Raw genomic sequence first — 26,601 nt, 5'->3', positions numbered from 1 at the left:
CACATGTGTAGATTAGTACAGAGATCAAACACAGGTATCATTCCTCAGAAGACATCCTCCTCGTTCAATTTTGTTTGGTTGGCTTTGAGACACAATCTTTCACAAACTTGTCATTTTTGGTTAGGCTATGGTGACCAACCAGTGAACCCCAGGGATCTATCTGCCATCGACTTCCCAGTACTGAGATTACAAGTATGCCCAAAATTTGGCTTGATTACTGGGGATTCAACTCATGTACAAGAGACATTTTACTAACTGAACTATTTCTTATCCCTCAGGAAAAATCATATATGACAATAAAAGAATATGCAATATTCTGAGAAAATTTTCTACTTCTGAAAATTCTCATATTGCCATCGGTATTACTATTACTGAAAATAATTTGACAAAACTTTTCAATAGATTCTTTCAAAAGCAAACTTTTCCTCTAATGCAAACAAATTGATGTGAAATACAGAATCATTAAGTTATAAAACATAGAGCCATCCATTTTGTGTCTAAATGCTTTACCTGAAGCCCAGAAATACACTTGCCCTTGAAATTCACTGCCCTGGCTGGCTCCCTGTGAGCTTCTCTTTCCTAAACCAGATTAAAGACAGACCAGGCATCCATCTTGTTTCTCAATAAGCATCTCCACTTTTTTAGAGAAAGACATGGGTCAATGATCTTTATTAAAGTATAAACGAGAACCTCTTTCCTCAAATTACATAATGGTACACACACTTGAGATCCTGCAAGTTGAGAGGCCAAAGATGTAGGATTATAAATTCAAGGTCAGCCTAGGCAACATAGCAAGGCCTTATCAAAAAGATAATAGAAAGAGGTAGGAAGGAATCTGAGAAAGGAAGAGTGGGAGGGAGAGAAAAGGGACTGGGAGAGGTGGGGAAATAAGAAAAAATGCTAAAATTAAATTCAAGCTAACAGACAAGAAAGAGAAATAGGGTTTTGTCTAGAAGGGAGCTAAACAAGCAAAATTTTTAAATGAGGTCACCATCCATTTAATTGGGTCTTCATTCTCCACTAGGGCTATAGATTCTTCTCATCTTTATTTTCTCCTGTGTTTGATGCTTGCAACCAGTGGCCAAGCAGAAGAGTGTCTTGTCTCTTTTGTCTATCTGCAGTCACTAGTTGTCCATAGTTTGAAAGGTTCTTGTAGTAGGACAATTGACCTCCTGATATCTGGGCTCATTACTAGGTAAGTTCAAAGTCACAGGTGTCATGGACTAGGGTTGCTGCTGGCTTAGCCTTTTTTTAATGTATGTGAGTGTTTTGCCTGCATGTTTGTTACCTGTGGAAGCCAGAAAAATACATTGGAGTCCCTGGGACTGGAGTTACAGACAGCTATAAGCTGCCATCTGGGTTCTGTGAATTGAGCCTGAGTAGTCTAAAAGAGCAAACAAGGCTCAAAACTGCTGAGCTATCTTTCCAGCTCTTTAGGATTTATAGGAAAAATACCAGATTGAGGTCCTTGGAAAGAATGTTCCATTAGGAAATTCTGAATCAATTAAAAAGGTCTCATGGTTTGTCTCCATTCATAGTTTTACACCACTAAGAAGGTATGTAATACTTTTATAGTACTAACAATTAAAGTTAATGTCAATGCAGTGTATCATATCACCAGCTTGATCAAAACTATTACATGCTACCAAAAATATAAAGCTAATCTTTCTTATGTAATTGGTTGTAAATTTTGAAGCCTTCAATATAAGAAACATCTGCTGTGCAGAGCAAATTGTACCTTTATCATTTGAAACATTTATTTCCATAATGGATATAGGTAAGTAGATGGGTAGATAGATAGAGGATAAATATATAATAGATAGATAGGTAGGTAGGTAGGTAGGTAGGTAGATAGATAGATAGATAGATAGATAGATAGATAGATAGATAGATAGATACATAGATACATAGATACATAGATACATAGATAGATAGATACATACATACATAGATAGATAGATGACAGATAGATAGATGATAGATAGATAGATAGATAGATACATAGATACATAGATACATAGATAGATAGATAAGTGTCTGTGTGTGTGTGTGTGTGTGTGTGTGTGTGTGTGTGTGTGTGTGTGTGTGTGTGTGTGTTTAGACCTATTAGAAAGAATTTCCCGTAAAGGCCAGAAGAGGGGGTCAGATCCTCTTGACCTGAAGTTCTAGGTGGTTGTGAGGCTCCTGATGTAGGTGCTGAGAACCAAGTCTTGTCCTCCAGAGCTGGATTTAACCACTCTTAACCACTGGAGCCACCTCTCCCAACCAGTGAATTCTCTCCACGAAAGTGTATTTCATGGGGTCCATAAGAACACTTTACTCTTAAAATCTGAATGTACTGTTCACTCTATTTGCTGAATCCACATGAAGATTTCAGTGATGTTTATTCTCACCTGGCCAGGTAGGTAGCCTCTGTTCTTTTCTTGTTCAAAAAGGTAAGCCGCATAGCCCATATTGTCACTATTTACAAGGTGGTTGCTATTGTTCATGCTCACGGGGTGGATGGCAAACCAGCTGTTAAAGAGAAGAAAGTCCCAAGTCAGTCAAGAGGGCCTGGGGAGTGGGCCAAAGGTGAAGCCTTCCCTCAGAGGTTGAAGTCTTCTCCAGCAAATAAAAGTATTCTGTGAGACTGACCCCTTACCTACTGCACTAATAAGGCACATAAAAGTATAAATGTGCCTTAAATTCTAAGTATCCTACATTCACATTCTTTCACTGTTGATCAGATAAAATTGCAAATAATATACCCAGGAATCCTGACCATTTCCTTCAAAAACGCAGACTTCTATTTTCATGGATATTGCATCACCACAATTTTCATGAAAGGGTATACAAGTTCCAAGGGTGGTCAGTTACCAGACGATAATCCTAAATAATAGGATAGACATGGACATTGTCCTTCAAGACTCACACAAAGATAATATTATTCAAATCAACCCAATCCAACTCCATAGACACGTACTGAGCATCAGCTGTATGCCAAGCATGGAATCAACGGAGGTTTCTCTTGGAATCTCACAGAAGACAGAGATGTGAAAAAAGAAGTGGCCATAATATTGTCTGACAAATGGTATCAAGGAGTGTGCATAAAGGCTTTTCAGACCAGCAATGACAAGTGATTAATTTAAAGGGCATTCCAGAGATAGGAACAGCAGAGTAAGTACATGAAGGCTTAAGAGAGGCTGGTTATGCATAATTCAGCCTGTCCCTATGTATAGTAATACATTGTTTAAGTATAGAGCCATACAATTTGCAAACAAATCACACAACTGTTACTTTATTTTGCAGTGCTGGTTGGCTGTTTGCCTCCATCCGAAGAGGTGGCACAGAGAATAAAAATGATGGCCCATATGTCATGGAAGGTACATGGAGGTATAGAACGTGGAAGCGCCCCATTCCCTTTTATGGTTGAATTGATTCATGGTATCAATATACCAGATGTTATTTGCCAAATGCTTAATTGATGGGTGTTTGGGTTATTCCATTTTTGTATGTTAAGAATAATGCCTTCCTAAGCACATATGCATTTACATAGCATGTGCAAGGCCCTAAACTACAAACAAACAAACAAACACACACACACACACACACACACATAAATAAATTAATTAAACAAATGCAAAAGTTGTTAAATTTTATCAGACGTAGACTAGGTATTTAACCCTTTCAAGAAATTATTTTTAATATAATTGTAAGAATGTAGTGTTCGAATAGAGCTGCTATTTTGTACAGTTCTCTCCTTTGCAATTAGATACATATATCCTACTGGGACATTGTCTGTGAGCCTGAGCTGGACACCTCATAGGGGAAGCGATGTTACATCAAGAGGTGACTACACTCGGTTCCCCACCCCTTCCCCACCTCCTGACCAGGAATCTGAGAGGCGAAGTGGGTGTAGATCTGCCTGTGAACCGGAAGAGCTGCAGGAAGGAAGAGGCTCTCTCCTGTGGTGATACATGGGTGCTGGTTCTCTGCAGAGATGAGAGCATGCTGTCTGCCACTGGTCCTGGGTCCTGACCACTCCTTGGAGTCCTCATCATGTTGTTACACTTCTGCCTCCCCGTGGCACTGGCGACCCTTCTAATAAAGTCCTTGCTCCCTAGTAATCTGACTCCATGCCTGTTGAACCACTTGCTACATCCAAAACATAAACACATTGAGTTATAGTTACATATTTTCTAAAAAGAAAAAAAAGGATGCCTTTGTAGAACCGATGTGTACACTGACATATTTATAAATGGAATATAAACTATCTGCTCTTGTCTGTATGATATTCTAGTAAAACAAAGAAAAATGAGAATGAAGGAATGAAACACAATGGCAGAATAATAATATAATTGGCATTATGTCAAAGTTGATTATATGGAAATTATGTTATACTAAATTATATTAAATCTACATGGAGATTGTCATACTAGTAGCTCTAAATTAACTCTAAGTTGAAAAATGAATGGATATTTAAACTTTCTCAATGAAGTTCATTTTCCTTTTTGTGTTGGTACTCTCTAAAAATAAAAATAATTTGAGATCCTCTTGCCTCTGACTCCCAAGTAATTCCAAAAAGAAATTCTAAATACAGTAAGTTTCTAGATAAATCATCAGTCTGAAAGTATAAGTCTGTGTCCAAGATGTCTACTAAACACTGCACAAAAGTATGGACACTGTAAACAACCTACATCCACCCCTAGAAGTCACTGGCAAGATTCTCAGCTAGAGAAAACCCTGTCCTGGTCTCTCCCTTGCTACCTTTCTCCTCTCCTCCCACTCCCCTCCTTTCCCTGTTTCTCCCTTAGTCTGTCCCTCAGTTTTCATCTTTCTCTTAAAACACAAGCCCAAATCAACCATTTTCCCATTAGGTGAATTTTGTAGTTTTAATATTTTATTTATTGGCTTTGGAAGACAATTTTGGTGATGGTCACAGCAGGCATATGGTTTATCATCCAACATAGTAACACTTTATCTATTTACAATGACATGAGCCAGATTCAACCACATTACAGCCGAGGAAAATACACAGAACAGTTCTCTCAACAGTGACTGTTATTCCCAATGGTCTGGGAAAGGAATTCAAATACATCTTTTAGTCAGAAACAGCTACCATCCTTGTTTTAAAAATCAGCAAACTAGCTCTCTGAGTGGTAAGGCAACCCAACCAGGTTCACAGTCACCCACCAAGAAGCAGAACTGTAAAAACCCAAGTGTGCTAGACACAAAGCTTTCACCGTTCATTCTGCCCTGTGATCACTCACTTGCTCATCTGATGCCAAATGGGGCATAATCTTGCTTGAGAAAAGCTTCAGAATGTGTGGTAATGGACTTGTGAGAGAAGATGAAGATGTGGTACATGTAAAGGCCACAGATGTGAAAATGTGTGTTCAGAGAACGGGTAGATGGGACAGGAGCCAAGTAGAAGACCTGGGCAGAGGTGAGCAGTTGTCGGACAATGCAGACAACCAAAGAAGTCACAAGTGCCCACACTGATGCTTGTGGAGAGATCAACTGCTGAGAATTTCTCTTGATTAGAATGCAGATTTAATTTATTTATTTCATCTGCTTCCAGGCTTAGGAAAATGGCCCACTTACAATAAGTATTCAAACTGTCATCTGAATTGTAGATAAAGAAGACATATACTTTTTTCTCTTCCCTTTGAAATGTATGCTATCAAAATGTCAGTGCCTCACAACATCTAAATGACTATGATAATAGTGAATATTGATAAATACATCCAGAGACAGGGTCACATTAACTTTAGAGGGTCATATGATTGCAATTCATTTTATCTGATCAAAAGAATGTTTTTTGAAGCAAAGTTTCAAAGGAGAGGAAAAATTTAGTTTCTCAGGAGTTCAAATGAGACACAAAAGGATGAGTATGTTCCTGATGAGAAATACCTTAAAAATAAGAGTGACATCATGCCCAGCTGTAAGAAAGGACACAGAACACTAAAGTGTAACACAATCAAGAGAGGGAGCAAATCCCTGAGAGCACTTCCACTACAAACCACTTCACTACAAAGCTTACTATAAAAATTCCAGAGACTGAAAAACAATAAATTTCCACTGGATTTATAAATAATGAAGAGTCACAATAAGAGAGTATAATTAAGTTTTTCTCCTGTATAATACATTGGAGAAGGAAGATCCCTGGAGCTAAGCACTGAATATGAAATGTGTTTCCTAATTTGAAAAGCTCTTAAATATTCTAAAACAATAACAAGTCTAGCAAAAGTTTCACTCACAGCTTTGGGCCTAATAAATAAACTTTATATAAACTGTACCCTGTGTAGGAGGTAAAGACATGGAGCCACTGGAATCATAATTCCAGTCCCTGCTTAGCTCACTGAGCCAGGAGCCTTAGTCAGTACGATAAGAAAAGAAAGGCTTGGTAAGACGTCTTGCAAGAGCCTCTGTGTCAGCTATAGACCTATCCAGACTAAATGTCCACAGACAAGGAAATTACATTCAACGGCTGTGTTCGTGAAGTTTCATGGGAACTCTTGGAAGAATAAAAAAAGCTATTGTGGGTTCATAATCAAAGTAAAGCTTGAATAAGACCACAATTGTTTAGCATGGGCCCTAAATCTGATGGCTGACATACTTAAACAAGAGGAGAAAATAACAGAACAAACTGCATAAAGCAATGCCCAAAGCCCAAGTGAAATGTGATGTGAGGATGAAGAGCAGCCCAGAGTGCTGTATCCACAAGGAGAGGAAGTCAACGGATTGATGGCCACCGTAAAAGCTAAGAACAGCCTGGTGCAGATTTGCCCTCAAAGGAAGAAACTAACCCCATCAATGCCTTGGTTTTGGACTTCAGGTCTATTGGTATATTAGAGAACAAACATGATATTTGGAGCCCCTCCATCCACGATTAGCCTCCAAGAGAGTGCACAGAATGGATATATTTTAGTGGCTAAGATACCAAGTCTGGAATGAGACACAAGTGGCTTTCACTAATTTGAACAACAGCATTTAATATCTGTAATAAAAATCCTAAGTGCCTGAGATAATATCTACCCCTGATGGTACTATTACTGATATTCTGGTGATATCTGGTCGTCTGTGAGCATATGTATTTCTAGAATCGATAGTATTAAGACAATGTTAAAATAAAAGGCGAATGGATCACACATGTGCCACCCATGTATGTTTAACAACAGAGGGGGCATGAAATGATTCCATGAGGAAACTCTGCCCTCTAGTGGCAGAGATTGGATGCTTATTAAATACCCACAAGCACATTCATTTCCCAAGCCTACTTGAAGGGTGGGTCATGTGAACTTTTCTGACTAATGATATGCTTGGAGAAGGACCAACCAATACTCATTAGATTCCCATAAACCTTCACTGTGTTAAACTACTGGAGTTTCATGCTCTGCCTGTTGTGGTATTTGACATGAATTATTTTAATGAAGGTTCCTGTGTCACCTCCCTTACAAATCTTACCTCAAACCATTGAAAAATTTGGGAAAAGGAGAAGAAAAGATGTCTCAGTGAAGTATACTGGAAGCATTATTTGGACCATAATTGGACCCAAATGGAACCCAACTCTTTCTAAAATGCTCAGACAGGAGAAAAGAAAATGAACTGTGTTTAAAGAAGGCTTTCTGGGTTTACAGCTACACAGCATCCTCAGAGTAGTTTCATCATCCTTGCATTTGAGCAAAGATGAACATTCTTAACTATCCCTCTTCTTTGTCCTCAAAAATCCTGCCCAAGAAATGCCTTTACAGTGATATTAGGAAGATGTTTCACTGTTGGATTCTGTCCTTTTGGTATGACCAAGAAATCAACAAAAGAAAACGAGGAAGCTGTCAACAACAGAGTTCTTTGGAAATTCAGCTCAACGGGGAATTGAAGAAATTTGGAGGAAAAACAACAGCGTTTCCACTTTCCTGAGTCAATTTCTTGGCAGGAAGTGTGATGAATGATGTTACAGGACTAGCAAGAGTTGGAGAGGCAAAACTCTGCTGCATTTACAGTAGGAACAGAGGAGGGGAACCTGTACGGAGTGCTCTTCAGCAATGTAAGGTTAGAGCTTTAAAATTAAGTGTTCTCTTGGAATTCCAACTTCAAGTCTTCCCTGGGGTTCCAACTTCAAGGAAATAGCTGAAGGAAATCTTTGGCAAATGCAGATTTGTTGAAGAATTGTCATCACAATAACTAGACAAGTATATTCCCACAAATTGTGATGCTTACGTTGGAATCACAAGATATGAGGAACAGGATCCTTCCAGTCTCCATCTGCACCCCCTAGTGAACCCTGAGGCAAACCTGAGAGCTGTTCTCCCAGGAGTGCTGTCACTCCTAAGCCCACCAGTGCAATTAGCATTTTTGCTCCAATGATTGGCCAAAGTGGGACCTGCCAGGGGACTGCAAGGCTCAGGAACTGCAGAGCACCCAGGGACAGGACCCTTCCGGTCTCCATCTGAGCTGAAGAGTTAACCCTTTGGTACAGCTCTCAGGACCCAAGTCCCAGAAAGAGTTGGTCTCCCAGCAGTGCTGACATACCTAGATCAAAGGTGTACAGGCTCACAGTCTCAGCCTCACAGAAGGAACAGAAACCAGTCAGAGACAGCAAGACCAACTAACACAAGATAACCAGATAACCAGATGACCAGAGGCAAGCACAGGAACCTAAGCAACAGAAACCAAGATTGCTTGGCATCATCAGTACCCAGTTCTCATAATATAACAAGCCCTGGATACCCCAACACACCGAAAAAGCAAGATCCAGATTTAAAAATCACATCTCATGATGATAATAGAGGACTTTAGGATGGATATAAATAACTCCCTTAAATAAATACAAAAAAAAAAAAATAAAGGAAAACAGGTAAAGCCCTTAAAGAGGAAACACAGGAGAGCTGGGCCGCCATTACCAGGACTCATGGTCTGCCCACAGACTGTTGAGCACCCAGAATAGCCTCAGGAGGCTCTCTGTCTTGAGTCCACTACTGAGTCCCCACTTCGTCTCCACTGACTATCCATGGAGAGACCGCCGGAAACTCTCGGGCTGCAGGTAGTGCTGTGCTGCCTGGGAAAGGACTGTTCCAGGCCAGAGCCAGAGTCAGCTCACCACCATCGGGACCGATGGCCTGTCTGAAGATTGCTGAGCACCCAGGAGCAATATCCCTCCTGTGCCCACGGGCTCACAGACCCACAGGAGAGACAAACTCCAGCCAGAGACAACAAGATCATCTAGCATCACAGATAACAAGATGGCAAGAGGTAAGCTCAAGAACCTAAGCAAAGGAAACCAAGACAACCTGGCAACATCAGAAACCATTTCTCCCACAACAAGTAGTGAATATCCCAACACACCAGAAAAACAAGATTTGGACTTAAAATCATACTTTATGATGATAATGGAGGTCCTCGAGAATTGCATGAACAAGTCCCTTAAAGAATCACAGGAGAACACAATTACACTTAAACTTAAGTAGAAGCCCTTAAAGAGGAAACACAAAAATCACTTTAAGAGCTACAGGAAAACACAACCAAACAGGTGAGTGATTAAAAACAGAAATAGAAACAATAAAAAAATCATAAAAGAAGACAACAATGGAGATAGAAAACCTAGGAAAGAGATCAGGAGTCATAGATGCAAGCATCACCAACAAAAGAATTCAAGAGACGGAAGAGAGAATCTCAGGGGCAGAAGATACCATAGAAAACATTAACACATCAATCAGAGAAAATGCAAAAATCAAAAGGATCCTAACCTAAAACATCCAGAAAATCCAGGATACAATGAGAAAACCAAACCTAAGGATAATAGGTATAGAAGAGAGCAAAGGCTCCCAACTAAAAGGCCCACTAAATATCTTCAACAAAATCATAGAAGAAAACTTAACTAACTTAAAGAAAGAGATGACCATGAACATAAAAGAAGTATATAGAACTCCAAATATATTGGACCAGAAAAAAAAAATTTCCTGACATATGATGGGCAAAACACCAAATGTTGAAAATAAAAAATAAAACAAAGAAAAAAAAAAACAAAAAAATAAATAAATAAAAGCAGAAAGGGAAAAAGGACATGTAACATATAAAAGCAAACCAATCAGAATTACACCAGACTTCTCAACAGAGACTATGAAAGCTAGAATATCCTAGACAGACATCATACAGATCCTAAGAGAACAAAAATGCCAGCCCAGGTTACTATATCCATCAAAATTCTCGATTACCATAAATGGAAAATATATTCCAGGACAAAAACAAATTTATACAATATCTGTCCATAAACCCAGCCCTACAAAGTATAATAGATAGAAAACTCCAAAACAAGGAAGGAAATTACACCATAGCAAAAGGAGAAAAATAATCGTCTTGCAACAAACCCAAAAGAAGAAAACCACACAAACATAATTCTACCTCTAACCAAAAAAATAATAATAATAACAGGAAACAACAATCACTATTCCTTAGTGTCCCTTAACATCAATGGACTCAATTTCCGAATAAAAAGACATAGACTATCAGACTGGGTACCTAAACAGGATCCAGCTTTTTGCAACATACAGGAGACTCATCTCAACAACAAAGAATAGGCACTATCTCAGAGTAAAAGGCTACGAAAAAACTTTCCAAGAAACTGGTCCCAAGAAACAAACTGGAGTAGCCATTTAAATATCAAATAAAATAGATTTTCAACAGAAGTTATCAAAAAGGTGAGGAAGGACACATTTTACTCATCGCTGGAAAAAAATCTATCAAAATGAGCTCTCAATTGTGAACATACATGCTCCAAGTACAAGGGGACCCACATTCATAAAAGAAACTCTACTAAAGCTCAAAGTATATATTGCATCACACAAAGTAATAGTGGGAGACTTAAACACCCCAATTTTAGCAATGGACAGATCATGGAAACAGAAACTGAAGAGAGACAAAGTGAAACTAACAGAAGTTATGAACCAAATAGATTTAACAAACATCTAAGAACATTTCATCCTAAAACAAAAGAATATACTTTCTTCTCATCACCTCATGGTACATTCTCCAAAACTGACCATATAATCGGTCACAAAACAGGCTTCAACAGATTCAAGAAGATCTACATAATCACATGCATTTTATCAGATCACTATAGATTAAGGCTTGCCTTCTATAACAAAAACAACAAAAAGCTCACATATTCATGGAAGCTGAACAATGTTCTACTCAATAACTTGGTCAAGGAAGAAATAAGGAAAAAAATTAAGAATATTTTAGAATTTAATGAAAATTAAGGCACAACATACCTATGAGATGAAATGAAATAGCTCTGAGTGCCTCCAAAAAGAAACTGAAGAGAGAAGACCTTATTAGCAACTTAACAGTCCACCTGAAAGCTTTAGAACAAAAAGAAGCAGATACACCCAAAAGGAGGAGACAGCAGAAAATAATCAAACTCAGAGCTGAGATGAGGCAAGTATAAATAAAAATAACTATACAAAGATTCAACAAAACCAGGAGCTGGTTTCTTTGAGAAAAACAACAAGATTGATAAACACTTAGCCAGACTAACTAGAGGGCAAAGAGAGAGTATCCAAATTAACAAAATCAGAAATGAAAGACGAGACATAACAACAGAAACTGAGGAAATTCAAGAAATCAGCAGATCCTACTACAAAAGCCTCTACTCAACAAAACTGGAAAATACGGATAAAATGGAATGTTTTCTAGACAGATATGAGGTACCACAGTTAAATCAGGATCAGATAAACCATGTAAACAGTCCCATAAGACCTAAAGAAATAGAAGCAGTCATAAAAAGTCTCACAACCAAAATAAACCTAGAACCAGATAAGTTTAGTGCAGAATTTTATCAGACCTTCAAAGAAGACCTAATACCAATGCTCTTAAAACTATTCCACAAAATAGAGTCAGATGGAACACTACCCAACTCATTCTTTGAAGCCACAATTACACTAATATATAACCACACAAAGACACTACAAAGAAAGAAAACTTCAGACCAATTTCCCTTGTAAACATCGATACAAAAATACTCAATAAAATTCTTGCAAACCGAATCCAAGAACATATTAAATCGATCATTAACCATGATCAAGTAGGCTTCATCCCAGGGATACAGGGATAGTTCATTATTTGGAAATCCATCATCTTAATCCACTATATAAACACACTCAAAGAAAAAAAGCATATGATCATCTCATTAGATGCTAAGAAAGCATGTGACAAAATTCAATACCCTTTCATGTTACAAGTCTTGGAAAGACCAGGAATTCAAGACCCATACCTAAACATAATAAAAAGCAATATACAGCAATCCAGTAGCCAACATCAAACTAAATGGAGAAAAATTTGAAGCAATCCCACTAAAATCAGGGACTAGACAAGGTGGCCCATTCTCCCCTATGTAGTCTATATAGTACTGGAAGTCCAGACCAGAGCAATTAGACTGCAAAAAGAAGTCGAAGAAATACAAATCAGAAAGGAAGAGGTCAAAATATCACTATTTGCAGATGATATGATAGTATTCTTAAGAGACCCCAAAAATTCCACTAGAGAATTCCTACAGCTGGTAAACAACTTCAGCAAAGTGGCTGGATATAAACTTAATTCAAACAAATCAGTAGCCTTCCTCTACTCAAAGGATAAACAGGCTGAAAAAGAAATTAGGGAAACAACACCCTTCACAATAGTCACAAACAATATAAAACACCTTGGTGTGACCTTAACTAAGGAAGCGAAAAATCTGTATGACAAAAACTTAAATCTCTGAGGAAGGAAGTAGAAAAAGATCTCAGAAGATAAAATGACCTCCCATGCTCATGAATTGGAAGGAACAGATAGTAAAAATGGTCATCTTTTAGAAAGCAATCTACAGATTCAATGCAATCTCGATCAAAATTACAACTCAATTCTTCATAGAGTTAGAAAGAGCAATTTACAAATTCATTTGGAATAACAAAAACCCAGGATAGCAAAAACTATTCCCAACAATAAAAAGAACTTTAGGGGGAATCACCCTTCCTAACCTCAAGGTGTATTACAGATCGATCTTGATAAAAACCGCATGGAATTGGTACAGAGACAGGCAGGTAGATCAATGGAACTGAATTGAAGACACAGAAATAAACCCACATACCTATGGTCTCTTGATCTTTGACAAAGAAACTAAAAGCATTCAATGAAAAATGGACACCCTCATCAATAAATGGTGCTGGTTTAACTGGAAATCAGCATGCAGAAGAATGCAAATCAAGCCTTTCCTATCTCTGTGTGCAAAGCTCAAGTGCAAGTGGATCAAAGACCTCCACATAAAACTAGGTACACTGAAACTAATAGAACAGAAAGTGGGGAAGCGCTTAGAACACACAGGCACAAGAGAAATTTCCCTGAACAAAACATCAATGGCTTATGCTCTAAAATCAAGAGTTGACAATTGGGACCTCATGAAATTGCAAAGCTTCTGTAAGGCCAAGGACACTGTCAAGTGCTTGGGTTTGGTGGCAGTATATGGGGTGGTTCTTCAGGTGAGGCAATCTCTGCAGATCTTTTCTTCAATCCCTGCTCCTCTGTTTGACCTTGTATTTCCTCCTCTGTTTTGTTCTCCCTTCAAAGAAGGACTGAGGCATCCACCTTTTGGTCTTCCTTCTTTTTGAGCTTCATAAGTTCCGTGGATGGTTTGTTGGGTATTCCGAGCTTTTTTTGGTGTGGGGGGGCTAGTATCCACTTTTTTTTTTTTTTTTAGGTAGGAATCCCCTTTATTCCTTATCAAAACAATTTAACAGCAAATGTAGATAATACACTTTTTAGACATATAAGTTACTTTCTGTGAGGGCATTCTTATCTTGCCCCTTCTAGTGAAAGAGGGCAGATTTTTATATTAATCTTATTCAAAGACTAGACTAACTGTAACAAAGAAAGCAGAGCATCTAGGGTAGGGAGTGGAAAACATTCCACTTACAAGCACAATCAAACTTCTTACCAGTACAGAGACACCTGCTGTGGCTTCAGCATTAACTGTAACGAGTAAGTTTCGAAGTACACATCAGATGAAGTTCCAACAAGTATTTTAAATAAATTTCAATGACTTGACATTCAAAGTCCAACTAGACATTCAAAGTCTTCTTTATTGCAAATATGATGTCTTTGACTTGAGGTATGGAGTTGTCTTCTAGGATCTTTGCATAAGGCATAGGGACATCAGCACCAGTGACACAAACAGCAGGGGCATCAAGGAAGTTGAATGCAGGGCCTTCCATAATTCTGGCACAAATCTCAGCTCCTACTCCAAATTGTGGCCAGCCTCCTTCTACAGTTACGAGATGGTTTGTCTTCATGACACTGGCTTCTATAGCTTCAATGTCCATTGGTCTGATGGTACGCAGATTTATTACCTCACATTCAATTCCCTCCTTAGACAATACAGCTGCAGCTTCTAGGCAGTGGCCCACTGGTCTTGAATGGGCAACTACAGTGATGTGGGTCCCTTGCCTTTTAATTTTGGCTTTTCCAATAGGAATCAGGAAATCTTTTGACTGAGCTTTTGCAGGAAGTTCAAATGCAACTCCATACATCAGTTCATTCTCTAGCATCACCACTGGGTTATTATCATAAATGGCTGATTTAATAAGTCCTTTTGCATCCTCGGAATTCCAGGGGCTGACCACTTTTAAGCCTGGGCAGTGCCCATACCATGCAGCAAAACACTCTGAGTGCTGAGCAGCTACACCTGCCGAGGCGCCATTGGGCCCCCTGAATACTATGGGCACAGGCTGAAGGCCAGCAGACATGTAGTAAGTCTTGGCAGCTGAGTTTATAACCTGGTCAATAGTTTGCATAGAGAAATTGAAGGTCATAAATTCACAGATGGGCCGCAACCCAGCCATAGCTGCACCAACAGCAATTCCAGCAAAGCCCATCTCTGATATGGGAGTATCTATGATCCTCTTGTCACCATATTTCTTCCACAGGCCTCTGCTAACCTTGTATGCACCATCATATTGGGCAACTTCTTCCCCAAGCAGAAAAACTTTTTCATCTCTTTCTAGTTCTTCATCCATACCTTGATTAATAGCTTCACGAACAGTCAACTGCACCGCCGCGGGTGCCGAGCCGTGAAAATGCCTCTTCAGCAGCCCGGAAGCCTGCCGCAAGGGTCCCCGCACCAGACCAGCCACCGCCACCATCTTGCCAGTGTCCTCTTAGTATCCACTTATAAGTGAGTACATACAATGAATTTTTTTTTTTTTTTTTGTGACTGGGTTACCTCACTCAAGATGATAGCTTCAAGTTCTATCCATTTGCCTAGGAATTTCATGAACTCATTTTTAATAGCTGAGTATTGCTCCATTATGTATATGTACCACAATTTCTGTATTCATTTCTCTGTTGAGGGGCATCTGGGTTCTTTCCAGCTTCTGGCTATTATAAATACGGCTGCTCTGAACATTGTTGAACATGTGTCCTTTTTAGATGTTACTAAAAGTTAGTTAGAGCTACTTTTGGATATATGGCCAGGAGTGGTATAGCTGGGTTCTCAGGTAGCACTATTCAATTTTCTGAGGAACCTCCAGACTGATTGGGAAAGAAACTTTACCAGTCATATATCTAAAAAAAAAGCTAATGTCCAATATATATAAAGAACTCAAGTAGTTAGGCTCTAGAGAATCAAATAATTCTATTTAGAAATGGGGTACAGAGCTAAACAAAGAATTCTCAACTGAGGAATACCAAATGACTGAGAAGCATCTAAAGAAATGCTCAACACCCCTAGTCATCAGGTAAACACAAATCAAAACAACCCCAAGATTCCACTTCATACAAGTCAGAATGGCTAGAATCAAAAACTCAGATGACAGCAGATGCTGGTGAGAATATATAAAGAACACTCCTCCACTGTTGGTGGAATTGCAAGCTGGTACAAATACTCTGGAAATAAGTCTGGCCGGTTCCACAGAAATTGGATATAGTACTAGATAAGAACTCAGCGATACCATTCCTGGGCATATACTTAAAAGGTGCTCTAACATAAAACAAGGACACATGCTCCACTATGTTCATAGCAGTCTTATTTATAATAGCCAGGCACTGGAAAGGACTCAGATGTCCTCCAGCAGAGGAATGCATATAGAAAATGTGAGGTACATTTGCACAGTGGAATACTACTCAACTATTAAAAACAATGACTTTATGAAATTCTTAAGCAAATGTACAGAATTAAAAAATATCATCCTGAGTAAGGTAACCCAGTAATAAAAGAACCTACATGGCATGCGCTCAGTGATAAGTGGATATTACCCCAAAAGCTCAGAATACCTAAGATACAATTCACAGTCCACATGATGCTCAGGAAGAAGGAAGACCAAAGTGTGGATGCTTCAGTCCTTCTTAGAAGGGGAAACAAATTTCTCAAAGGAAGGAGATATGGAGACAAAGTGTGGAGCAGAGCCTGGAAGGAAAGGCCATCCAAAGTCTGCCCCACCTGGGGTTCCATCCCATATACAAACATCAAACCCAGACACTATTGCAAATGCCAAGAAGTGCTTGCTGACAGGAGCCTGACATAGCTGTCTACTGAGAGGCTCTTCCAGAGTCTGACAAATCTAGAAGCGAGTGCTCACAGCCAGCCATTAGACTGAGCAGAGGGTCCCCAGTGAAGGAGTTAGAAAAAGGACTGAAGGAGCTGAAGGAGTTTGAAACCCATACGAAGAACAACAATATCAACGAACCAGACTCCCGGAGCTCCCAGAGACTAAACCATCAACCGAAGTATGCAGGAAGCCATGGCTCTAGCTACAAATATAGCAGAGAATGGACTTGTTTGACATTAATGAGAGGAGAGGCCCTTGTCCTAAGAAGGCTCAATACCCCAGTGTAGGGAAAGGCCTGGGCAGGAAGGCAGGAGTGGGTGGGTGGGTGGGGGAGCACCCTCATACAAGCAGGGGGAGGGAGAGTAAGATAGGGGGAAAACAGGAAAGGGGATAACATTTAAAATGTAAATAAATAAAATATCCAATTAAAAAAAGAATTGCAAGATATGATGGAATACATTCTTATAAACATTATATATAATATGAAAAAATTTAACTGGTAATATAAAAACATGAATGCTAAAACATATTCATAAGTTATTGCTTAATAAAAATAAGTAATATAAAAATCACATTTTGCTTAATAAAAATAAGAAATATAAAAATCACATTTTATAAATTAATTAATTAGCAAACGTTTAAATGACTATGCCACAAAATATTCATAAAAGCTATCTCCAATCCTCAAGATGAACAGATGGTTTTTATTTAATTTTTTTTCTTTTAAGGTTCAGAATTTGGATACTACATTCAGAAAGTTCTTTAAAGAACAAGAAACAGTGGCTAGCTCTGGGACAATGTCACTGCTAAAATCACAGGACCAGGGCAAGAGAAGCACTTCCTAGTTGTTGTTGTGGGGGGGATGAGGGGGCTGGCAAGGTTTTGTGAGACAAGAGAGACTGTCACACTGAGTGGCATCACTGAGAACTACAATCTGCCATCTGAAGGCAGCTTTTAAATCTTCCCAGTTCAAAAGTGAGAGATGAGACAGAAGTAAAACATTGAAGACAAGAAGCGAATCACACGAGAGTCTGTCCAGAATGATCGGTTCCTGAGAGGAGTCCAACCCCATCTTAGGGATGCTGGTGTAGTCAAGTCTGCGACAAAGATGGAAACCGTTTAGAAGCGGCACCTCAAGCAAAAGAGCAGAGGAAAGACGAAAAAAAAAATCTTTCAAAAACACATTGAGATCTCTGCCCAACTGAATTAATTCAATTTGATAAAACTGGAAAAGACTTTGAGAAGAAGACTACAAGAGACAAAGAGGATTGCGGCAAAATAGAGCAAGCACCAAGCTCTGTTCAACCGTCTCAGTGTGAGAATGGGCATTGTCTCTGTTTTTCATGCTTTTTGAAAATCTTAGTGCTTGCTGAGTGAAACCAGGTAAGCACCCACTCTTACCACGTCTCTTAATTCACACTTTTTTTTTTTACAATTATTTTTGCATGGGAAAATTAACTCAACCATGGTGGGCTTATAGTAAGATAATTATGTGATTATTTCTTTTAATTTCTCCTGCCTACTCTTCTAAATTCTTCCTGTTTCTTATGGTGAAAATATTTTATTTACATACTGAAAAACAAAATTTGTGTGTGGGAAAAAAGCCAACCCCACAGACTTCTTCTGGTTAGGAACTTTCCAGGCCCTCAATAATTAGACAAGTCCAAGGTCTTCTGTCATCTGGTTATTATGGTTTTGATTTCTGAAGCTGGGACACATTCTGTTATCAGTCAAGGGTCATTACTCTGGCACCTGAAAGTCCTTATCAAGCACCTTCCCATTCCAAGAAGATGTAGCAGACCTGGCTGCAGGCACAGTCACCTTGACTTCACTGGAGAAGAACACAGCACAGAAGGAAGAACAGGGAACAGAGCCAGTGCCCTGTCTCAGAGCTGCTCAGAGAGGAGCAGGACAGGAACGACCCACAGGGACAGAGATCAGAGCTTCCCAAAGCAGGGCCAGTGCTGGTAGAGAAGACAGGATGGAGTAAAATGGGGGATGGGGGACAAAATGAAGCCCCGTTCGTAGACTAGACTAAGTGTGGCAGTTGGCTGCAATCCTAGCACTGAGAAGCCTGAGCCAAAAAGATCATACCTTTGAAGACTGGGCTACACATGGGACCCTGTTTTAATATGTTAAAAAAATGGTTTCTTGAAAAGCTGCCACTGATGTTTTAATTTGCTATTTGAGTAATGTCAAGTGAACTGAGGGGAAAGTGGACAGGGTAGAAAAGATAGAGCCACTGAGAATAACCAGGCACTGTGACTTTCACAAGATTCCCACACACACCCCCGTCTGTGTGTGTGTGTGTGTGTGTGTGTGTGTGTGTGTGTGTGTGTGTGTACTTATAAGACTACATCATTTGTGCGTTTTCACACATTGGACTTTGGGAGGTTTCCAAATTATTTTAAAAGTTGCCACACATCAGTACTCTTGTTATTTTTTAAAATGTTCCTTCAAAGGGCACCTTACAGGGCCCCTTTTATAAGAATTAAAGGGTTTTCAAAGTATAAGCTAGAAGGCAAGGGAACAACAACTCACGGGGAGGGAAAGGGGAAGGAGTGGGGGAATAGGGAAAAAAAATGGAGCTAGCAAAGGGGAGGGGCTAGAGAAGAAGGTGAGGACTAGGAAAGAGGAGAGGGGAGGAGGGAAAGGTGACATGGAATGGGTGGAATGGGGATTGGGGGACGGTCATGGGGAGGGGGAAGTTCACTCTGCTGCTGCAAAGGGAGGGAAGGCAAGACCAAGCCTGAACAGCTGTGTATGCCTGAGGCAAGAAGCCCCAGGTTTCCCAGCTGCCATGCCCTTTCTTGGCTCTCACTCTGCCGAACTGGCACTCAGGCTATCTGCCCTTGAAAAGTCGTTTCACTTTGTTTGGAAAAAAAGAATGTGGGTTTTCTTCCTTTGCCCACATGCCCTGATATCAGTCATGTTTCTTGTGCTGAATGACAGAAAGATGTGACTTCAGGAGCCTGCCAAGGTGATCTTACGTAAGCTGCACAGCTTGTGTTTCAAGTCATGATTCAGAACGCCCCAGAACATGCTCTCTAAGTCTGGAGCAAAAATCACATAGTGCTTTTGCGTGGTGGCATGGAGGGTGGGTGAGGGGTGCAGAAAGATAGAAACATTACCTACATGAATCAGCCAGAGAAATGGAGAAGGACAGGTACAGACGTTTGTGTGGCTTGTGGACCAATCTGACTCGCACAACTTTGTTCTGCGGTTCAAGTCCCCACTCTTCCTAACTCTTCAACAGTCTCCACTCCTCACCTCAGATTAAAATACTTTGAGGGTTTTCTATTCTCCTGGTCCAACCCAAAATTTCTCCTGGTTTTGCTAATTTGTTTCTGTTTTGTTCCTAGTTGGGCTTTAGAAACAAAGTTTCAATATGTAGACCACTTTGGATGAAACCTCTGGACTGCTTCCTGAGTGCTGGATGGGAGGAATTTGCCACCACCCTGGACAGGATAAAAATCATTACTTTGTATCTAATCTGTGGGCGTCTCCTACAGCCTGCCCCTTTGTCCTCTGCTCTCTAGACTCTGATATCCTATCAGTCGTTCAATTGGAACATCATGTGTTTCTCCGCTTACACTGAATGTTCCTCTCATCCCCCGTTTCACCAGTTAATAGTCTTCAGCTTTTACCTCCATTCTTTCCCTCATGGACGTATTTTCTGATCTTTCCTACAAATTCCTTTAAGATAGCCATGTGCCCATTCCCTTCTAAACACATAACCCACATATACTTTAACTATGTGATTTCTAGCATTTAGTCCAATTATTTTATGTACATCTTGTGCTAATTAAATTCCTTCTGCTCCCATCAGTGGGCCACAGGTCCTATGAGAAGAGCAACTATGGCTATTTTGGCTTTATGCATGGGCACCACCGTCCACAATGTATATAATCCACAGACATGGTAAAGGAGTAAGAATCCTCACTGTGCAGAGAGAAGTCAGGATGTCCACAATTGGGGACTGGGTTTCCAAGAGTGACACCAAGGGACTTACTCAAAGAATCCAAACATAGGCATTAAGTTCTAAAATATCTGGTTCCTGTTTTTAAGGCAAAAGGCTAACCCATTCCTTTCTCATTATAGCTGTCTAGTACAAACTCACTGACTGAAAAAGCTAGGAAGGAATGTTTGGGCAGAGTAAATCACTCCATACCTGTTCCCCTGCTGAAGACCACACTAGTCAATTTTTCTTTTTTCTTTTTTCCAAACTTCTCCCACTTTGGGATTCTGCATGATATCAGAGACCAGCAGGTGACGGCTAAGTTACTTAGCAGCCCAGATGTTTTGTTTTTAATGTGTCTATGTATGTTTATGTGTGCATATGCCAGGTACAGGTGAGGTTCTGCATAAGCCAGAAGAGGGAGAAGAAGGTACCAGATTCCCAATAGTTGAAGCTGCATGCAGTACACAGGGTGACAAGCCACCTGACATGTGTGCTGGGAACAGAATTTAGGACCTCTGGAAGAACAGCAAGGGTTCCTGATGTCTGAAACATCTCTCCAGTTTCATGTCTCAGGCTTACTTCATCTTTTGGATCATTTTAATGTATTCAAAAAAAAGCAATTATTATATGTGGCAAGAGGCCGGGACAGTTGCCTCAAGGAGAGCATGTTAGGAGTGACCAACACAATGACGAGTTACTGCAGGGTATCAGGCATAGCACATGGAGAAGCTCTGCTAATAATCTTGACAGTTGACCCTGAGACTTCCAGATCTGCAATACAGAGATAGGCAAGTAGCACAGAACATCTTGGCCCCAAGTCTGAGTGTTTTAATTACCTGATGCCATTGTCAAATGACTCAAAATGAGTGCAAATGGCTTCAATCATTCAGCCTTCTGCTAGAGAAAGAGTAAGGGCAAGCTCCCTTGCCCACCAACTGTGGGTTACTCTGTAAAACTAATCAAAGGTGTATGTTCTTGTGTTCATCCTCTCCTAATAATAGTTTATACTGTTGTGCTCTAGCCCCCTTGAGAAAGCCTGACTTCTTCCAAGTCCACCTCAATGGCCTTGAAATAAGTTGGTACTTATATTTCCTAATGCCTTACAGTATTAGCACAATTCATGAATTCATTCATCATTTCTTAATGAACATAACAGTTCTGTTGATCATCTCATTTGTTTTATGGTTATTTGTCTAGTTTGTCTACCACTGTGCCTACTGAAGGACTCACTTCATCCCATAGAATGCATAGGATAAAACAGTCCCATAATTGACCCCTACAGTCACATAGTTGAAAAGATGAAAGCCCAGAGAGAACCCAGGACATTTGAATGTAGCACCAAACATTCCCAGAAACCTTCTGAGGGTATTTTGCATCACTTTTAAGGCCAAAGGTTAAGGTGTCTAGACCAATGTTAGCCACCCACACGGTTCCTAGGTTAGTTCAATTGCAGTGAGCAAAATGGCATATAAAGACAAATGCCTTCTCTTTGAAGAAAACCAGCTTTGTACCTTCCTCTGAGATGTCCCTATCAGATACTTGTGTCAAAGTCTGTACAAAGGTGCAGTTTTGCCTTTTCTCCATCCTTGGGTGAGGCATTTTTCTGCATTAAATATTATCCTTAGGAAACACATTGGAGAAGTTCACATACTAAATCTTGATAAAGTGACAAGCAATAACATTTACTGTCTTGCTAGCTCTGGTAACACACAGAAGCACCAGGGAGGAAGAGAAACAAGACCATAGCTAATTCATGGTCAATCTGGGCTACACAGAAAGTTCAAGCCAGCCTGAACTATATAATAAGATCCTGTCTCAAACCTTAAAGGCTGGTGATGCAACTTAGGGGCAGGGCGCTGTCTAGCATGCATAAGACTCTGGGCTCTGTCTCTAGCACCATGAAACCAAACTTTACAGGGTCTTTAAATTATGTGACAGATGTACATTGCCTGAGATTACCTCTAAAATCCCTCCACTGAGCACTCCTTGTATTCATTTACATGTGAACTGCTCAACCCTTAGAGGCTAAGATCCTTGTCCAATGTCTTGGGGTGGGATCCAGCTGTGTCTGATGCCACGGCTAGACGTCTAACCATACAACTAATTCTCCACACTTGATGTTACTCATCTAGTCTCTTTTTGCTCTTCCTAGAATTATGAAAAGACACTAATATAGGGGAAGGAAGGAAGGGAGGGAGGGAGGGAGGGAAGGAGGGACAGTAGAAAAGAAAAGGAATGAAATACCTGATAAGGCCCAAGTCTTCTCCATTCAAATCCACCAGTTTCAAGACCACCATCTCCTTGTCTGTGTTTGAAGAATACCTGTCAGCAAAATGAAGAAACTCAGTCAGCTTGTATTAGAGACTGACCCGAATCTACTACAAACAATATCTAATATACCAGGGGTGGGTGAGATGGCTCAGAGGACAATGGCACTAGCTAGGCAAAGCTCCACGACCTGAATTTCATCTCCAGAACTCACATGAAGTGAAAGGTGAGAGCCAGCTCCCAGAAGTTGCCCTCTGACTGCCTCATATGTGCTAGGACATGAGTGCTCTCAAACATACATGCACACATGTGCACACACACACAACCACACACACTAAAACTAAACAAATGTTGATGCCTCTTAGTGAACACTGTAGTGAAAAGAAACCCTACACTGCAGCCAATTCCACAGTCCTAAGGCTACAATTATGCTCAGCGACCAGGGCACTAGATCAACTAACTGATGCTAAAATGCATGTGTGTGTGTGTGCGTGTGTGTGTGTGCGTGTGTGTGTGTGCGTGTGTGTGTGTGTGTGTGTGTGTGTGTGTGTGTGTCACTGTAGAACATGGATGGGTCTCTTACAAACAGCATTTGCATTTGAAATGTCCACTCATCTGAGCTTTCAATAGAATCTCTTCAGAAGGACTCGGAGAATGTAATCCACAGTTGGTCAAGACTGAGGCGTCAGAACTCTGCTTTTCAAGGGAAATCAGATACTGACTCCCAAAACTAAGTAGCTTTGAAAACTATGCAAATGTAAGCTGTCAGGCAGTAAACTCTAAGTTTCCTGTTGGCTGCCACAAAACCCACGTATGTGCTCTTATCATTCGCAAGCCTGGCTCATTGCTTTAAATACAAAGCTCTTGTGCCCACTGGCTGTTTTGTTTAATTATGATTGTTGTTATATCTGGCTCTTTCTCCCAGAATCTCTCTCATCTTCCCTTGCTCAACTCAGGTAAATGATTCCAGACGACAGATAAGGAGATGAAGTAAGCACTGCTCATCCGAGGGCTGCTTCGCTGTTAACATCTCCACTTCATAGAGAGAGAAACTGAGAGCCAGCATACTGAGATGAGAAATCCTGAAAAGCTACACAGTAGAAAACAGAAGATCTCAGCAGCACCTACAGTCGTTCGGCCTCCACATGGTTTCCCACAGACAACAGTGTGCAGAGACGGTAAAAAGAATTGATTTCTGTGTCTACATTCATTTCTGGTGTCTTCCTGCCTGAGATAAACATGTTAAGGTTGTTTCCTTTAGTGGCTTTCTGGCAAGGGACTCCATTACACCCAACAACTTACCAAGTCTGACCTTAGACTTCTGCGACTGGTGCATAAAGATACAGTGGCGCTGTCTTCAGGACCCGCTTACCTTGCTCTCTCTGACTGCGGGTTCTGAAGGTAAGAGGAGGGGCTTCGGTTGATCTGCACGTTAGCAACATTTCCTTTGTTGATAAGGATTTTGCCAGGCTTAAGATTTGTGTGTGCTATATCAATGCTCTGAAGGTAAAAAATGAAAATAAAAAGAGTTGTAAGCTTATGCATCTTTGTGGAGACTGTGAGCAACACAAACTGAAACTGAAGAGGCCCCTGTCTACATTGTTTCTAATGTGCCCTGACTGATAACAGCTGGAGAATCACAGGACCAGCCTCATTCCGGAGGTAAATGGAAATGGCCTTCATAGTTGAAGTGCTTTGGTTAAGGATGTTTCATGCTTATTAACCACACTTGAAAGAGTCCCGTGTCTTCAGCTCTGTGGACTGCTGGGTCAAGAACAATTTGACATTTTAGGTGGCCCAAATAGGACACTTGATTCCTACCACTGTGGGATAAAATTTATTTTCAAATGCCATGCAAGTAGCCAACCTTCCCATCAACCCCATCATCCTCTTTGTTTTCAAACATTTTTAACTGAGAGGCACAGGGAAGGGGACATTATTATCACAGCTTAGTACATATTAACTTACACATTCTACAACAAAAGTTTTTAAGATAGTACACTAGACTCTTACTTATGTGAGCAGTGTATATTTCCTGACCTACTGAGTTCCTTTATAATTAATATTCCTTATAACCTATAGCATTTATTTCAGAAACCTTTAACACATTGCTAAGCACAGTATACACATGTTAGAAAGAAAGGGCAGCCTTTGTCACATGTGTACTAACCCAAATCACAAAAATTACTATGCTGTTTAACTTGCAGAAAAGTCGTGTATTTGTAACTAACTACTGGAGGTGACAAATCTGATGCAGGTCCTCTAGCCACAAGGAAAAAAACTAGAGGTTCACAGTCCGGTTGACAAAGCCCTAGCTTAGCACATGACCTTCTTGCATACTGCTCCTTGCCCCAACAGCACCTCCTTTCCCTCCCTATAAAAGCCCTGCCACAGCTGAGTCCCTTCTGAGAGAGGACATTGTAGCATCCCAAACCTTCGCACCCACCAGCATTTCCTGGCGACTTGTGTCTGAGCTGAAAAGAGACAGACGGGCCTCTGGTGACATTGGGAAAGAGGAAGAAGGGTGGGCGGGTGAAACCGAAGCATCCAGAAGAACAGTAAACCACAGCTGCTACCTTCACCTACCTTCACGATCCCAGAGACTATGTACTGAAAGGTCCGGTTGCTGAAGCCCTCGCTGGCAAGCACAAAGAGTGTGTACTGTAAAAATCCTGCTGGGCCAGAGTGTGTGTGAATGGCACTCAAGATAACGTTGTCCCTTCGATACAGAGAGCCATATTTACTCTGTAGTCTCTTCAGGACCTTAGAAGAAAACAAAACATAGAACCAAAAAGGATCCTACCGCATCTCCACAAGAAGGGGGCTACTGAAGAACTCAAGGCACTGGTCGGTGCCACCCACCTATTTCCCAGTCAGCGGCCCCTCCTTCCAAGCTGCTCGTGGTAACAAATGGAATAATAAGGACGCGGGCGCCATCATCCTGTAGGGCCTTGCTATGTGCTAGCACAGCAATGGCTAGGTATTCTGTGTACTTGTGGTATTTAAAATATTCATAACCCCCAGAGTAGCTACTATTAACCCCATTTTTCAACTGATAACACTCACACACAAGACTTGATTTTTTTTTTCCACTAAAGACCAGTAGAGGTCAAACTCTAGGCCCAAGTCTCTCCAACCAGAACTCTATGAATTCTTCTTTTGAAATCTCCTCTTTTTGTACAGATAGAAATCTGGTAGGTCTGACCCTCCACGGTGTTTTGATTATAATGAAAGAGAAAGACAAAAATAATTATGTACTGTTATATAACTTAGCAGTGAAATTCTACGCAGGAAAACATGGCAGGGTGTAGGAAATGATGGTGGACATAGTGAAAAGAGGTCTTCCTGAAGAGGGGCTGTGTTTGGAGATGTTTATATGAAAATGGAGAAGCTGCTCCTAATGTCTGTGGAAGAGCATCCCAGACATGGTGAACAAACAGCAAAGCCTTGCTTTGCCAGATAAAGACTCTTCTGTTCTCTGATACATACTGTGTCTTTTGTTGGTCTGTAATAAACCACCTACTGTGTGTGAGGCCACCCCAGGAATCCAGCAGAGGACTTTTATAGGAAAAAAAAAAAATCCCGTCAGCCCTAATATGCTAGGCATATGAGTAGGGAGACATGCCATTCAGGACTTAAAAAAACAAAAAACAAAACAAGACAAAAACTACCTTAATCTACCAGATCAGTACTGCTTTGAGCAGCTAAGATTTTTCACTTCATTGTTCAGCAAAAGATAAAGAAACTTTAGTAAATATTCACTACATCAGGGAATCAATGAACACACATATGTATGTGTAAATATACACATATACACAT

At 40.3% G+C, this 26,601-nt stretch overlaps 2 protein-coding genes across 2 annotated transcripts in view; both read right to left on the bottom strand.

The window, feature by feature from the left end:
• ASAH2 (N-acylsphingosine amidohydrolase 2) overlaps positions 1-26,601 on the bottom strand; it is a gene marked incomplete at its 3' end in the record, with an annotated part of 77,923 nt that overhangs the window by 35,677 nt on the left and 15,645 nt on the right. Inside the window, exons 4-7 of the mRNA XM_080911592.1 lie at positions 25,369-25,545; positions 24,155-24,282; positions 22,759-22,836; positions 2,394-2,514 (exon numbers count right to left, since the gene is read on the bottom strand). Coding sequence (XP_080767718.1) covers positions 2,394-2,514; positions 22,759-22,836; positions 24,155-24,282; positions 25,369-25,545 — 504 coding nt within the window. The remainder of the gene's footprint in view (positions 1-2,393; positions 2,515-22,758; positions 22,837-24,154; positions 24,283-25,368; positions 25,546-26,601) is intronic.
• LOC308416558 (pyruvate dehydrogenase E1 component subunit beta, mitochondrial-like) lies at positions 13,989-15,159 on the bottom strand. The gene has a single exon (XM_080911596.1). The coding sequence runs from the start codon at positions 15,147-15,149 to the stop codon at positions 14,070-14,072; it is 1,080 nt and encodes a 359-aa protein (XP_080767722.1). The 5' UTR covers positions 15,150-15,159; the 3' UTR covers positions 13,989-14,069.

The sequence above is a fragment of the Micromys minutus genome, assembly GCF_963924665.1.
Source record: "Micromys minutus genome assembly, chromosome: 2".
NCBI classification, from domain to species: Eukaryota; Metazoa; Chordata; class Mammalia; order Rodentia; family Muridae; genus Micromys; species Micromys minutus.
The sequence above is the reverse complement of the archived record's forward strand: the minus strand, read 5'-3'. Positions and strand labels throughout refer to the sequence as shown.